Source organism: Ooceraea biroi, chromosome 13, assembly GCF_003672135.1.
Source record: "Ooceraea biroi isolate clonal line C1 chromosome 13, Obir_v5.4, whole genome shotgun sequence".
In the NCBI taxonomy this organism is placed as follows: domain Eukaryota; kingdom Metazoa; phylum Arthropoda; class Insecta; order Hymenoptera; family Formicidae; genus Ooceraea; species Ooceraea biroi.
The window spans coordinates 942,383-958,871 of record NC_039518.1 but is presented as its reverse complement, the minus strand read 5'-3'; the positions used below and the strand labels follow the sequence as shown (position 1 = coordinate 958,871).

The window sequence follows — 16,489 nt, the reverse complement described above, 5'->3', positions numbered from 1 at the left end:
CTGAAAAGCAGATATTCACCAAAGAAAGATTATGCTGTCAGTCTGGTGGGCTTTAAAGGATTGTGTGTTTTGAGTTGCTGCAAGGAATCAAACCATTAATTCAGATATACTGTCGTCAACTGGATAAATTAAATGATGCCATCAAACAGAAACGTCGAGAATTGGTGAATCGCAAAGGTGCTTGCGTTCACCCTTGATAACGCTAGGACCACGTACAAGTTTGGTCACTCGTGAAAAATGTTGCCAGCTTGGATGGGACGTGTTACCACATCCACCATATTCGCCAGACCTGGCACCATCAGATTACCATTCGTTTCGTTCTTGCAAAACGCCTTGAATGGTAAAACCTTTACTGCTGATGAGGATATCAAATCGTTGTTGGAATTGTTTTTTGCTGAAAAAGATAATACTTTTGAGCGCGGAATCATGAAGTTGCTGAAAAATGGCAAAAGATAATCAAACAAAATGGACAATATATTGTTATAAAGTTTGTTTTCCCATGAAAAATTCGCCTTTTATTTATATAAAAAAAACGCAATTACTTTTTGGCCAACCCAATATATGGCGAAGATGCTTTAAAACTGCGGCAGTGTCAAAATTGGTTTACTAAATTTCGATCTGCAGATTTTAATGTGAAAGCATGCACCACGCTCAGGAATGCCAATCGAAATTGACGATACAAAATAAAGGCACTGATCGATTCCAATCGGCGTTTAACGACCGAGAGATTGCTGAGAATCTTAACAAATCGAAACGAGTGTTGAAAACCATCAAAAACGACTTGGATACATTAGTAAGCTCGATATTTGGGTACCACATGAGCTCAAAGAAATTCATCTCACTAAGCGTATTGACATCTGCGATTCCTTTTGAAACCTGCAGGAAATTGGATCCATTTTTGAAACGTATAACAGGGCGACGAAAAATGGATCGTCTACAACAACGTCAAACGAAAAAGATCGTGGAGCAAGCGTCATGAACCGCTGAAAGCACTTAAAAGCAGATATTCACCAAAGAAAGATTATGCTGTCAGTCTGGTGGGACTTTAAAGGTATTGTGTATTTGAGCTGCTTGCAAGGAATCAAACCATTAATTCAGACGTATACTGTCGTCAACTGGATAAATTAAATGACGCCATCAAACAGAAACGTCGAGAATTGGTGAATCGCAAAGGTGTTGCGTTTCACCATGATAACGCTAGACCACGTACAAGTTTGGTCACTCGTGAAAAATTGTTGCACGCTTGGATGGGACGTGTACCCATCACCATATCGCCAGACCTTGGCACCATCAGATTACCATTCGTTTCGTTCTTTGCAAAACGCCTTGAATGGTAAAAACCTTTACTGTTGATGAGGATATCAAATCGTTCTCGGAATTGTTTTTTGCTGAAAAGATAAGAACTTTTTTGAGCGCGGAATCATGAAGTTGTCTGAAAAATGGCAAAAGATAAAAACAAAATGGACAATATATTGTTTAATAAAGTTTTTGTTTCCCATGAAAAATTCGCCTTTTATTTTATAAAAAAAAACGCAATTACTTTTTGGCCAACCCAATATATGGCGAAGATGCTTTAAAACTGCGGCAGTGTCAAAATTGGTTTAACTAAATTTCGATCTGCGATTTAATGTGAAAGATGCACCACGCTCAGGAAGGCCAATCGAAATTACGATGACAAAATAAAGGCACTGATCGATTCCAATCGGCGTTTAACGACCCGAGAGATTGCTGAGAATCTTAACTATCGAAATCGAGTGTTGAAAACCATTTCAAAACGACTTGGATACATTAGTAAGCTCGATAGTTGGGTACCACATGAGCTCAAAGAAATTTCATCTCACTAAGTGCGTATTGACATCTGCGATTCTCTTTTGAACCGAGAAAATGCACCCATTTTAAAAACGTATAACAGGGGACGAAAAATGGATCGTCTACAACAACGTCAAACGAAAAAGATCGTGGAGCAACGCGTCATGAACCGGCTGAAAGCACTTGAAAAGCAGATATTCACCAAAGAAAGATTATGCTGTTCAGTCTGTGGGACTTTAAAGGTATTGTGTATTTTGAGCTGCTTGCAAGGAATCAAACCATTTAATTCAGACGTATACTGTCGTCAACTGGATAAATTAAACGATGCCATCAAACGGAAACGCGAGAATTGGTGAATCGCAAAGGTGTTGCGTTTCACCATGATAACGCTAGGACCACGTACAAGTTTGGTCACTCGTGAAAAAATGTGCAGCTTGGATTGGGACGTGTTACCCACATCCACCATATTCGCCAGACCTGGCACCATCAGATTACCATTCGTTTCGTTCTTTGGCCAAAACGCCTTGAATGGTAAAACCTTTACTGCTGATGAGGATATTGGAAATCGCTGTTGCGAATTGTTTTTTGCTGAAAAAGATAAGAACCTTTTTGAGCGCGAATCATGAAGTTGCCTGAAAAATGGCAAAAGATAATCAAACAAAATGGACATATATTATTTTAATAAAGTTTTTGTTTCCCATTGAAAAATTCGCCTTTTAGTATTATTAAAAAAAAAACGCAATTACGTTTTGGCCAACCCAATATATTATATATTAAATTTATATACTGTGACTAGTACAAGAGAGTTATTGCTAATATTTTGTGAAAGTTATACCTTACTAAGGAAATCTGTGTAAATCACCATTTCGATTAGAACAATGAAAAAGAACTATTTATTTTCTCATGATGTTGAAACATTACAGCGATTAAACATCAAAAGAGGATGTATCAGATTTCAACCCAATATATCAGAGCAAAACAAGAGATTTTTACAATTGACTATAATAGGTATGATTTAGCTATGGATTTCTAAGCTACGTAAAAAGTAATAACAAACTGAAACTACAAGATTAATTTCATGTTTTCATAGTATCAACACACATGGCTTAACATTTGATTGTTACAAAAAACTATGCATTTCCTCATAACATTATTATACAAATAATGAGCTAATTAATTCATTTTTATCTTATCTGCACTGTTCTTCTTCACAATTTTACGATTTAATTATTCACATCGAATCGAATCTGCCTTTCATTGGATATGACAGTTGGAATAATCGAATTTCTTCTTTACACTCCTTTTCCAACAACGTTCTCTTAAATGTCGTAATGTTTAAAATTTCACTGAGGCTGCTAAATAAAAATGCTATTTACTACGAACCTGGAATGTTACATCGCACGATACAAGCACGAAAAGAGCAAACGAACATATGAAAACAAAAGCAACGCATGTCGAAAATGCTGCTTTCGGAAGTTGCATTTTTACGATGATATAAACACGACTGTTATTGCATCTATTGCTATATGCTACTAAATGTCATGGATAATGTCAACACTGTTAATCGAAAACAGCTATCGGAACAAACTGACACTACAGCCATCTGTTGCAAAACCTCAAAACTATTAGGGTGTGATTTAGTTTTGAGGGTTTTTTTGCTCAAAAACGCATGTATTTAAATATGATAATGAATGAATACCTTAATCAAAATATTTTCCTTCGTTTTCTATAACTTTTTCCCATCTTTCTGGCAAGAGATGGATTCCACCACGATAAAATCACTCTTCTTTTCAGTTGATCCATTCGTCGACGAATTTTCGCACTTCTTCAAATTATCAAAGTGTGTATCCTCTAAAGCGTGTTGCATCACCGGAACAAATAATAATCGCATGGAGCAATGTCCGGAGAAGACTTGCCATTCAAGCTCTAATAGTGTTTGTTCACTGATAACGCAACGTGAGGTCGAGCGTTGTCACGAAGAAGAATCACTTTCCGTCGTTTACTCGCAATTGGTGGTCGTTTTTGGTCCAATGCTTGCTTCAACTTGTACAATTGGTGTCGATAACGATCAGCCGTGACAGTCTCATGCGGATTTAACAGCTCATAGTACACTATCCCACCAAATACAGAGCATTACTTTTCAACCGTGAATATTGCGTCTCGGAGTGGATGTTGATGGTTCGCCTGGATCCACCCATGATTTTCTGCGTTTCGGATTATCAAAATAGATCCACTTTTCATCCCCAGTAACAATCCGAGACAAAAGACTCTTCTTTTTTTGCCTGGCGATCAACGAAATGCAAATGTTCAAATGGCACTTTCCGATAATTGATGTCGAACCCATTTCCCTTCTTTCTGAATTTTTCCCATTTCATGTAAATGTTTGTAACTGTTGTACGATCAACAATTAATGCTCTGGCAAGTTCTGAAGTGGATCGTGTTGGATTTTCGTCCAATAATGCTCGCAAATCTGCATTTTCAAGCTTTCTTGGTTGTCCCGAGCGTTCTTTGTCCTCCACACGTCTTAATTGATGGTGATTCTGCGTCACCATAAGTTTCCACAAGAATTCTATAACCGTCAGCCGCAGTTTTCTTTTGATTAAAAAACAAAAGCAACGCATGTCGAAAATGCTAAAGAGCTTTCGGAAGTTGCATTTTTACGATGATATAAACACGACTGTTATTGCATCTATTGCTATAATGCTACTAAATGTCATGGATAATGTCAACACTGTTATCGAAAACAGCTATTGGAACAAACTGACACTACAGCCATCTGTTGCAAAACCCTCAAAACTATTAGGGGTGTGATTTAGTTTTGAGGGTTTTTTTGCTCAAAAACGCATGTATTTAAATATGATAATGACTGAATACCTTAATCAAAATATTTTCCTTCGTTTTCTATAACCTTTTCCCATCTTTCTGGCAAGGGATGGATTCCACCACGATCAAATGACTCTTCTTTTGAGTCGATCCATTCGTCGACGAATTTTCGCACTTCTTCGAAATTATCAAAGTGTGTATCCTCTAAAGCGTGTTGCATCGACCGGAACAAATAATAATCGCATGGAACAATGTCCGGAGAAGACTTCCCATTCAAGCTCTAATAGTGTTTGTTTCACTGACAACGCAACGTGAGGTCGAGCGTTGTCACGAAGAAGAATCACTTTCCGTCGTTTACTCGCAATTGGTGCTCGTTTTTCGTCCAATGCTTGCTTCAACTTGTACAATTGGTGTCGATAACGATCAGTCGTGACAGTCTCGTGCGGATTTAACAGCTCATAGTACACTATCCCACCAAATACAGAGCATTACTTTTCAACCGTGAATATTGCGTCTCGGAGTGGATGTTGATGGTTCGCCTGGATCCACCCATGATTTTCCGCGTTTCGGATTATCAAAATAGATCCACTTTTCATCCCCAGTAACAATCCGAGACAAGACTCTTCTTTTTTTGCCTGGCGATCAACGAAATGCAAATGTTCAAATGGCACTTTCCGATAATTGATGTCGAGCCCATTTCCCTTCCTTCTGAATTTTTCCCATTTCATGTAAATGTTTGGTAACTGTTGTACGATCAACATTTAATGCTCTGGCAAGTTCTGAAGTGGATCGTGTTGGATTTTCGTCCAATAATGCTCGCAAATCTGCATTTTCAAGCTCTCTTGGTTGTCCCGAGCGTTCTTTGTCCTTAATTGATGGGGCAGAATCACCATAAGTTTCCACAAGAATTGTATGACCTCAGCCGCAGTTTTCTTTTGATTAAAAAACAAAAGCAACGCATGTCGAAAATGCTAAAGAGCTTTCGGAAGTTGCATTTTTACGATGATATAAACACGACTGTTATTGCATCTATTGCTATAATGCTACTAAATGTCATGGATAATGTCAACACTGTTATCGAAAACAGCTATTGGAACAAACTGACACTACAGCCATCTGTTGCAAAACCCTTAAAACTAAATCACACTCCTAATATATCTGCTATCAAAGGATTGTACGTGCTATAATTCGGAATTGACCCCATCCACATCACATCCCCAAATTATGATACATTATGGAAAATAGTACATTGCACCTTATAATCTGTACGCGATACAGTATCACCCAATTGTCTGTTAATAAACTTTCGATGCTGATTGTCTCTCAATCGGAGTCAAAAAGAGAAACTTTATGTATATAGAAATTTATATTAATCCAATAATAAATATTGAAAAATAGATGATATTACCTGGACAGCAGGCTCTGCCTGAGGTGGCGTCGGTATTTCCGACAGGAAGTTCTGCAGGTCGCTAAGCTGTATCCGATTGTTTGGAGCTGTGGTTGTCGTGGTGGTCGGTGTGGACGGAGCCGGTGTTCTTGATGACGATTTATTATTACCTAAATAACACACCATCAGCACGTGCCGCAAAATATTTGGCGAGCAGATTCAACTCACTCGAGGTCTTGGAGTCTGCATTGGGTCCAGGAGTCAACGAATGCGGCGGTCTAGCCACATTCGTAGTCGCCGGGCTCGATGACGTCGTCGTGGACGCTCTTGTACTCTGAACGCCGTGCGGTCTATTCATCGTACCGAGCAAGCTTCCAAGACCACCGATCTGTCCAACACCGCCGAACAACTGTATGAGCTGCTGTTGCGACATGTTATTCAACAAATTTTGGAGATCACCCTCAGCATTGGCACCACCGCTCCTTTGAGAACCAGGAGTCGGCGGGTTATTCAATACATCGTTGATCTTTCTACAGTGTTCCTCGTCCTTGTCCGTTTTGAGATCCTGCAGGAGAGAAACTTCGCAAGTTTATATTTAACGCAACCTTAAGTATGTCCTCATACTACGTGATTATTGTTTTCACCTGGAGCCAGAAGAAGAACTTCTTACTCGACGACTTAAATCGTAAGAGATATACTCTGCCAGTCTTGCACTGGGGAACATGCTTGAACTCGCAGTCATCGGGGAAGATAATCAAATCCTGAAAAACGCATTTGACACGTGTAAACAATAGATGCATCCTACACTCAGATCTGTATACCTAGACATGGCAAAATGCAATTAGGAGCAGCAGATTTGGAGCATACAAGATGAAACCAAATCACAAAAGGCGCAATTTCCTGACCCTTCCTACACAAAAATTCTTTCTAGAAATCCATTTAAAAGGGAAACGATTATCGTACATCTTCGACCACTCCGGAGGTGCGATCCTTCCAACAAAAGTGCATTAACGAATCGTCGGACTGATAGACGTACAGCTGGCCCTTCCGTGTGTCGGGGTAAACCATCTTCCCCTTCACGGTCATCTTGCCGGCCTTGAACTCCACCAGATTTTTCGAGGCGCCGCGCGACGCATTGTTACCGAAGAGCGCACCGCTCGACATGTTCGTCGATACAAATTAATCGCTGTTCAATGTGTAACAACGTGCAACGAGACGGTCTCTTCAGCCCGCTTGCTAGTCGTGCCGATGACAGTGCACTTAAAGATGGCGGGGCAAGAAGAAGAAAGTATTTAACAAAGAGTTCCGATAAATTCCGATAGATGGCGTCACTATGCCAGCCGCATTAAAGTCACTAGATTGATAAAGTACCGCAATCCGTGGTAAAATACGTGGAATAAAAATGGCGTTGGAAGTGTACTTAGTGCAAACATGCAACTTATCAACACACTAAGTGCAATTCTACGAAGCAGCGTTGCGTTGTATCTCCATTGAGAAGGTTACATATTGTGATAGATGTGAAGAGAACATATTGTGATGAAAACACCGTGTAGTTGGAATTAAAATGGCGGACGATTGCGGTACTTTATCTATCTAGTGACTTTAAGCCGCATTAGAGAGGGTCAAGGGAGAGTGTGACCGATGTAGGGACTCATCGCTGATTGGCTCCGCCATATTGAGAACACTTCCGCTATTTTCATATATATAGATATACATTTGTATGTGCGCAATGGTTCTCTATGCTATTTGACAGGTAAATATTCGGTTCGATCTATTTAATATTAATGAAATGTTAGAAAATTGTTTACTAAAAGACAAACAAATAAAAGGTTAACTGTAAAAGTAAACATAACTTTTATGAAATGGTATTTTATATTATTTTGACAGTTAATATTAATAATAATTATTCTAGCAAGACGATGGCAATGCATATCCGTACAAAATAAGAGTTACATATGTTTTGAGAATTATAATCTGTTCGTTCCTTTATGTTACTTAAGTAAAGTACAATTGTATTTGATTTTGTTTTTTATAAGAGATGTTATAAGAGTTTTTTTATAAGAGTGCATATATTTTATAAAGTATAATCTGTTACCGTGTTATTTGCATTTGTTGGAAAATATATGTAGCATATTTTAAATTAAATTTCTAAAATCTATATCTATATATATATATACAGGGTATCCCGGGTTTTAACCGGCAAACTGCGGGAGCATATTCTACTAGTGGAAATAAGAAAAAATTCTTATATCGAGTTTGCTTAGAAATGCTTTATTACAAAGTTATAAACCAATATTGAAAAGAAATATGAGATAAGTAACAACGGATTTTTTCACCAAAATAAAAATTATCTACGCAATGATTTAGTGACGCATTTCAAAATGTTGTCCTTGCGCATCGATACAAGCTAGACATCGACGTAGTACAGAATTTGTTACAGTACGACATTCCTGAAAATTTTGTTGCATCTCAGTAACTGAATTAGTAATTCGTTGCTTTAAATCTTCAAACGAGATTACTTCTGTACTGTGAACTTTATTTTTTAAAGTTGCCCATAAATAAAAATCAAGAGACGTTAAATCGGGCGATCTTGGAGGCCAGAAAACCGGTCCTCCTCGACCAATCCACCTATGAGCGTAATGTTCGTCTAACCAGTTTCTAACTTGTCTAGCATAGTGCGATGGACAACCGCCTAACTGTATCCAGCTGTTTTGGCGAAGATTTAAGATTCTTTCCGAGCGTCGTCGGTGTCTTAGAGCTGAACGAACATCATCATATTCATTCATAGGTCGAAATGAACCCAAATTACGTAATTGCAAATGGGTATTACTAAACACAGAACTATCTGGTACTCTCCTGTTAGGAAATCTACGTTGACACTCTCGTACGGCAGCTCGTGCATTTCCGTGACAGAATCCGTACACGAAATGAATATCAGTGTATTCCTCATTTGAAAACACTTTTGGCATTCTGATAGTAATTGCTAGTTGACACGACGATTGAAATCTAACGACTACTGTTGTGAAAGTAACAATCATACTGAATCGTTTCAACATAGTGAACATGAATACATGTGAACATCTTCGACCTTGCAAATTCTGCACTATGTTCCGTTGTTACTTATCTCATATTTCTTTTCAATATTGGTTTATAACTTTGTAATAAAGCATTTCTAAGCAAACTCGATATAAGAATTTTTTCTTATTTCCACTAGTAGAATATGCTCCCGCAGTTTGTCGGTTAAAACCCGAGACACCCTGTATATAAGCCAAATACCACTCACTCACTGACTCATCAACGTGCAGCCCGAACCACTGCACCTATTAACTTGAAATTTTAAGGGTATATTCCTACTATCACGTAAGTGCTCACTAAGGGAGGGTTTTTCGAAATTCCACCCCTAACGGGTGAGAATGTGTAAAATGTATTTTTATTTAATTCTACACATAAATATCGCGGGCGAAGCCGGGACGGGGGATGCTAGTAAATAATAAATTGCAAAATATAATCTTTTCATCACTACATATTCCTTCCAAATAGTAAAAGCATCATTAGAGAATCTGTAGTATTGACACATTGTCTATATTTAAAGAGATACGTGACGATTTATTTCATTATGGACACGATTCGATGGATAAAGATCATGCATATTCTATTCAAGGATTTTCTCTAATATTTGGAGGTTAAGTATTAACATGTATAATATTTACTCTTTAGTAGAATGTTACTGACACGATTATATTACTTCTTTACATATAACATTTTGCATTCTTTCGCATTTACAATACATATACGCTTTCGAAAGTCGCGCTTAATTCAATCTCATTGTTCTCAACATGGCGGCTTCCGGCTAATTGGCCACACTCTCCCTTGACCCTCTCTAAGCCGCATGGCCGCACTTCCAATTGGCTCGACGAAAGTTAGTTCCGAAAAAATCCGCTACGAACCCCCATCGTCGTCGTCCGAAAGGGAGGTAGTAGTGCGACTCGATGTCGGTTCGATCACAATTTTTTATTTTTAAGTAGTGTGACTCAACGGCCATTAACACGAAGAAGAAGAAGTGTGACTCAACGGCTTAGAGGAAACGCAATTTTTATTTTCGAGTAGCATGATTTAACGACGGATCGATAAAACGTTTCGCCTGTAAATAATACTGCGGATTGGGCTCACTTTGTTTTAAGTAATATAATTCTTTTTCTCGTTTTATTAATATTCAGTGTTAGTAATATAAGTACTTTATTCCGAGTAATTCATAATTGAAATAATTCATTTAAATAAATTGCTTTAAAAAAAAATTTATTTTTAGACAATACAATTTCCATTTGCGAGCTTCGAATGACGCTAAACGAAAGAAAGAAGAGCGAGAAAGAGAGTGAGAGTAAAGTCACTAGATAGATAAAGTACCGCAATCATCCGCCATTTTAATTCTAACTACACGGTGTTTTCATCACAATATGTTCTCTTCAAATCTATCACAATATGTAACCTTCTCAATGGAGATACAACGCAACGCTGCTTCGTAGAATTGCACTTAGTGTGTTGATAAGTTGCATGTTTGCACTAAGTACACTTCCAACGCCATTTTTATTCCACGTATTTTACCACGGATTGCGGTACTTTATCAATCTAGTGACTTTAAGTGAGAGGAGATTCAGACGACGCCATTGGACGATCTCCGTACGCACGTCGATTTGTCCAAACATCAAAAATGCCGGCAGAATTATGTTGAGAGCGAAGAATACTCGTATACTCACGACGTTCTTTATGGTAGCGACAAATTTGTGTAAGGTACGGTGTGCAGCGTCACGTGTATTCTTCAGCATCAAATATTATTTATTAATTACTTGCGCTATTGTGTCGTCGCTAAGCTAAAAAAAGGACACGGTGTTTGTTAAATTAGCGTTAGAATTTTATAGACACTTTTTTGACTGATTATTACATTTAATTGTGAGAGATCACGGATCTCTATGTTGCCGGCTTCGATTTTACAGATCATTTGATACACGACGATGCATAACTGGAGTTGAAATCAACTTTACATAAATTAACTGTACATATATTAATAATATAATATCGAAATATTACAATGACTAATCCGCGACCAGTATCTTGCGGCTTGGATTTTTGCTCTGCAGCAAATCTGAATAGTTGCTTGGCGTACGCGAATGATTCGAGGTAAGTCATCTATGGAGGATTCTATTAATTTCGATTGCAATTTACCTATCGAGTTCTCGAACATTTATTTCATGGTATCCGCATTTACCCTTTTATTCCTGCTTTTAGGTATGATTTCGTGTGCGTCCCCTTGGTTCATCCCTTGTACAAAAGGGAATTCATCTCTGGTCCTGCTAAAAATCGTCGGGGGCCCTTTACTAGACCCGACTTAATTTTAAATAGTTCAGGTACAAATTAGATATAAAATTCCATCGTATCTCGTGCGAATGCATTTAAAAAAACGGTAAATCGACCAGCTGCAATAATATTGTTTTCCAGAATGGAGTAATTTAATAATTGGCAAGGTTTCGCCATTCATCAATGTAGACTCGACTGATCCAGTTGTTAGAAAAAATAGCGAGAAGACGCTGACCCAAGAATTGAGCTTGGCCAGTCACTTCGGTTTGTCAGCGGTGACCTTAAAATTGAGAAATGCGGCAAACGAAAATATAAATCTTGCAAGAATTATTTACGATAAAGTATCCAACAACAACTGCGTCTTTCAGGTAACTGTTACAATTAATTCTTAAGGGGAAGATGGAGTTGCTAGTGAACTATTTTTTCACTATAGCGATGGTAATTGCAGTTTCGAAAATTCTCTTTATTGCTTGTGCAGAATAAAAAATCCTTTTCCACAAATGAAGTATAGGTAGAAAGAAAGTCCGCTCTACAGGACTTTATATTCAAAATGGAAAAAAGTTAGGAAAGGCAAATGCAAGTTTTTAACTTTTTTTTCACTATAGCGATGGTAATTGCAGTTTCGAAAATTCTCTTTATTGCTTGTGCAGAATAAAAAATCCTTTTCCACAAATGAAGTATAGGTAGAAAGAAAGTCCGCTCTACAGGACTTTATATTCAAAATGGAAAAAAGTTAGGAAAGGCAAATGCAAGTTTTTAACTTTTTTTTCACTATAGCGATGGTAATTGCAGTTTCGAAAATTCTCTTTATTGCTTGTGCAGAATAAAAAATCCTTTTCCACAAATGAAGTATAGGTAGAAAGAAAGCCCACTCTACAGGACTTTATATTCAAAATGGAAAAAAGTTAGGAAAGGCAAATGCAAGTTTTTAACTTTTTTTTCACTATAGCGATGGTAATTGCAGTTTCGAAAATTCTCTTTATTGCTTGTGCAGAATAAAAAATCCTTTTCCACAAATGAAGTATAGGTAGAAAGAAAGCCCACTCTACAGGACTTTATATTCAAAATGGAAAAAAGTTAGAAAAGACAAATGCAAGTTTTTAACTTTTTTTTCACTATAGCGATGGTAATTGCAGTTTCGAAAATTCTCTTTATTGCTTGTGCAGAATAAAAAATCCTTTTCCACAAATGAAGTATAGGTAGAAAGAAAGTCCGCTCTACACGACTTTATATTCAAAATGGAAAAAAGTTAAAAACTTGCATTTGTCTTTTCTAACTTTTTTCCATTTTGAATATAAAGTCCTGTAGAGCGGACTTTCTACTTATACTTCATTTGTGGAAAAGGATTTTTTATTCTGCACAAGCATCCCCTTAAGGGGAAGCTGGAGTTGCTAGTGAACTATTTTTTCACTATAGCGATGGTAATTGCAGTTTCGAAAATTCTCTTTATTGCTTGTACAGAATAAAAAATCCTTTTCCACAAATGAAGTATAGATAGAAAGAAAGTCCGCTCTACAGGACTTTATATTCAAAATGGAAAAAAGTTAGGAAAGGCAAATGCAAGTTTTTAACTATTTTTTCACTATAGCGATGGTAATTGCAGTTTCGAAAATTCTCTTTATTGCTTGTGCAGAATAAAAAATCCTTTTCCACAAATGAAGTATAGGTAGAAAGAAAGTCCGCTCTACAGGACTTTATATTCAAAATGGAAAAAAGTTAGGAAAGGCAAATGCAAGTTTTTAACTTTTTTCACTATAGCGATGGTAATTGCAGTTTCGAAAATTCTCTTTATTGCTTGTGCAGAATAAAAAATCCTTTTCCACAAATGAAGTATAGGTAGAAAGAAAGTCCGCTCTACAGGACTTTATATTCAAAATGGAAAAAAGTTAGGAAAGGCAAATGCAAGTTTTTAACTTTTTTTTCACTATAGCGATGGTAATTGCAGTTTCGAAATTCTCTTTATTGCTTGTGCAGAATAAAAAATCCTTTTCCACAAATGAAGTATAGGTAGAAAGAAAGTCCGCTCTACAGGACTTTATATTCAAAATGGAAAAAAGTTAGGAAAGGCAAATGCAAGTTTTTAACTTTTTTTTCACTATAGCGATGGTAATTGCAGTTTCGAAAATTCTCTTTATTGCTTGTGCAGAATACAAAATCCTTTTCCACAAATGAAGTATAGGTAGAAAGAAAGCCCACTCTACAGGACTTTATATTCAAAATGGAAAAAAGTTAGGAAAGGCAAATGCAAGTTTTTAACTTTTTTTTCACTATAGCGATGGTAATTGCAGTTTCGAAAATTCTCTTTATTGCTTGTGCAGAATAAAAAATCCTTTTCCACAAATGAAGTATAGATAGAAAGAAAGCCCGCTCTACACGACTTTATATTCAAAATGGAAAAAAGTTAAAAACTTGCATTTGTCTTTTCTAACTTTTTTCCATTTTGAATATAAAGTCCTGTAGAGCGGACTTTCTACTTATACTTCATTTGTGGAAAAGGATTTTTTATTCTGCACAAGCATCCCCTTAAGGGGAAGCTGGAGTTGCTAGTGAACTATTTTTTCACTATAGCGATGGTAATTGCAGTTTCGAAAATTCTCTTTATTGCTTGTGCAGAATACAAAATCCTTTTCCACAAATGAAGTATAGGTAGAAAGAAAGCCCACTCTACAGGACTTTATATTCAAAATGGAAAAAAGTTAGAAAAGACAAATGCAAGTTTTTAACTTTTTTTTCACTATAGCGATGGTAATTGCAGTTTCGAAAATTCTCTTTATTGCTTGTACAGAATAAAAAATCCTTTTCCACAAATGAAGTATAGATAGAAAGAAAGTCCGCTCTACACGACTTTATATTCAAAATGGAAAAAAGTTAAAAACTTGCATTTGGCTTTTCTAACTTTTTTCCATTTTGAATATAAAGTCCTGTAGAGCGGGCTTTCTTTCTATCTATACTTCATTTGTGGAAAAGGAGTTTTTATTCTGCACAAGCAATAAGAGAATTTTCGAAACTGCAATTACATCGCTATAGTGAAAAAATAGTTTACTAGGAACTCCAGCTTCCCCTTAACTTGATAAATTTCCAGGCACGTAATTGCGACAATGTATATTATTTATAAATAAATACTTTATTTATACTACAGAATGCAACATCGCTTGACGTTACGAAGACATTTTATTGCTTGTGTACACAGGTTTGGGTGCAAGTGCCCATGGAAAACCCGATTAGGCAGAGCTACTCTTTCAGAGCCTCGGAAGAGTCTCCAAGAGTGGACGAGAATCCGTGGGAATGGTGGAATACATTTCGGGCGGTATGCGATTTCAACAAGAAGATCGGAATCGCGTGATCGTTAGTCACGACCTGCCCGACTTGGAGGAGGTAAATTGTGCAAACTGAATATTTTAACGAATTACTAACAAATTAATACGACATACTAATAAATCTTGAATATAAATGCCAGATCGATAGATGGCTTGGGGAACCAGTGAGATGCCTGGTATTGCCGACCACGTTGTTTCTGACCAATAAAAAGGGATATCCAGTATTAAGTAAAGCGCATCAGGCGATAGTGAAAAAATTCGCTGCGTTAGAGATACAATTTATCCTGACGGGTGCCACGCGTTACCAAAGTATTAGTTACTATCACAATTACCTCGACTTCTTGTGGAAGGTAAAGCCGTAAAGATGGAACTGCACAGTAAATTAATGTCTCACGGCAACTGAAAGAACGTTCTCCCTCTCTCAGAGCTGCCAGACGAACGGGACGGTGGAGAAATTCGCCCGTGGCTACGAAGACTACCTGCAGTGCCCGCTGCAACCTCTGAGCGACAATCTTGAGTCGCAGACCTACGAGATATTCGAGAAGGATCCCGTCAAGTATCGGGAGTACCAAAACGCCATTTACGAGGCCATCAAGACGACCGTCTCCAAACTCGAGGAAGAGAGGAAAATGTAAGTGGCGTCGCATTGCAAATGTAACGCCTCTGAAAGAAAAACAATGTAAATAATCGTGAATAAAAATCAAAAAATTTCTAGAATCATCATGGTAGTTGGCGCCGGAAGAGGACCGCTCGTGACCGCGTCGCTGAATGCTGGCGAAACGTCTCCAGCAGGAAATCAAGATCTACGCGGTGGAGAAGAACCCGAATGCCGTGATAACGTAAGAGCTCTCTCGCGAAGGAAAATTTTATGTCCAAGTATGAACGCGTTATATTTTTTTCTACATTTCTAGCCTGGAGGCGATTCAGAGAGACGTTTGGAAGGACTTAGTCACGGTGGTATCGTGCGACATGAGGGATTGGAATCCCCAGAGAAGGCCGACATCATCGTTTCCGAATTGCTCGGGTCTTTCGGCGACAACGAGTTGTCCCGGAGTGCTTAGATAACGTTGTCAAGTTCTTAAAAGGTTCGCATCGTGCGCGGTGTTACTGCTCGGGTTGCAGTGATTAATATCGACTAAGATTTTGGTTTTGAATTGACCAGACGACGGAATCAACATACCACAATCGTACACTTCGTACATCGCTCCCGTGCAGTCGTCCAAGTTGTACAACGAAGTGAAGCAGCTCAAAGACAGGGACAAGCATCCGCTGGCTCATTTCGAGGCGCTGTACGTGGTGCATCTACAAAATAAGTACGACATAGCGAAACCGAGACCGGTGTTCACGTTCACGCATCCGAACGCGGGTTCGTACAAGCAGTAATATTTATCAGTCGTCCAGATTTTATTTTTTTAACAGTTTTTGTTGTCCTCGTGTCCGTCGTTCCAGACCCTGTCGCCGATAACTCGAGATACGAGACCATAACGTTTCCAGTGGAGCAGAACTGCTCGTTGCACGGCTTCTCGGGATACTTCACAGCGATCCTGTACAAGAACATCGCGCTGAGCATAGAACCGAGCACGTACAGTACGGACATGTTCAGCTGGTTCCCGCTCTTCTTCCCGCTCAAGGTGCGGCGAAATCGCGGAGACGACACGCGCGAAATTCAAAAACAGACCAAAAGCAAAGAAAACAATATTTATCGGTGTTAATATTTGTGAAAAATGTTAATCGTAGGAGCCGATACAGTTGAAGGCGGGGACGAACTGGCGGTTCACTTCTGGCGTAGGTGCGACTCGAA

The 16,489-nt window shown here is 38.1% G+C and overlaps 1 protein-coding gene and 1 pseudogene across 1 annotated transcript; one reads left to right on the top strand and one right to left on the bottom strand.

Annotated features, from left to right (window-relative positions):
- Positions 1-5,696: 5,696 nt before the first annotated feature.
- Positions 5,697-7,301, bottom strand: LOC113563177 (proteasomal ubiquitin receptor ADRM1-like). The gene is made up of 4 exons (XM_026974482.1): positions 6,983-7,301; positions 6,664-6,780; positions 6,248-6,584; positions 5,697-6,189 (listed from the first exon to the last, which is right to left on the bottom strand). Exons 1-4 carry the CDS (start codon positions 7,181-7,183, stop codon positions 6,002-6,004), a joined length of 843 nt encoding a protein of 280 aa, XP_026830283.1. The 5' UTR covers positions 7,184-7,301; the 3' UTR covers positions 5,697-6,001.
- A 3,460-nt stretch (positions 7,302-10,761) lies between these two features.
- LOC113563272 overlaps positions 10,762-16,489 on the top strand; it is a 9,237-nt pseudogene continuing 3,509 nt past the window's right edge.

Bases quoted from the DNA above. Each gene is read 5' to 3' on its own strand.
- LOC113563177 (XM_026974482.1), bottom strand. From the start codon at position 7,183: ATGTCGAGCGGTGCGCTCTTCGGTAACAATGCGTCGCGCGGCGCCTCG. The intron at 6,781-6,982 runs GTACGATAATCG...TGCGTTTTTCAG, and splicing joins CCTCCGGAGTGGTCGAAGAT to GATTTGATTATCTTCCCCGA. The intron at 6,190-6,247 runs GTGAGTTGAATC...TGTGTTATTTAG, and splicing joins TGCAGACTCCAAGACCTCGA to GTAATAATAAATCGTCATCA.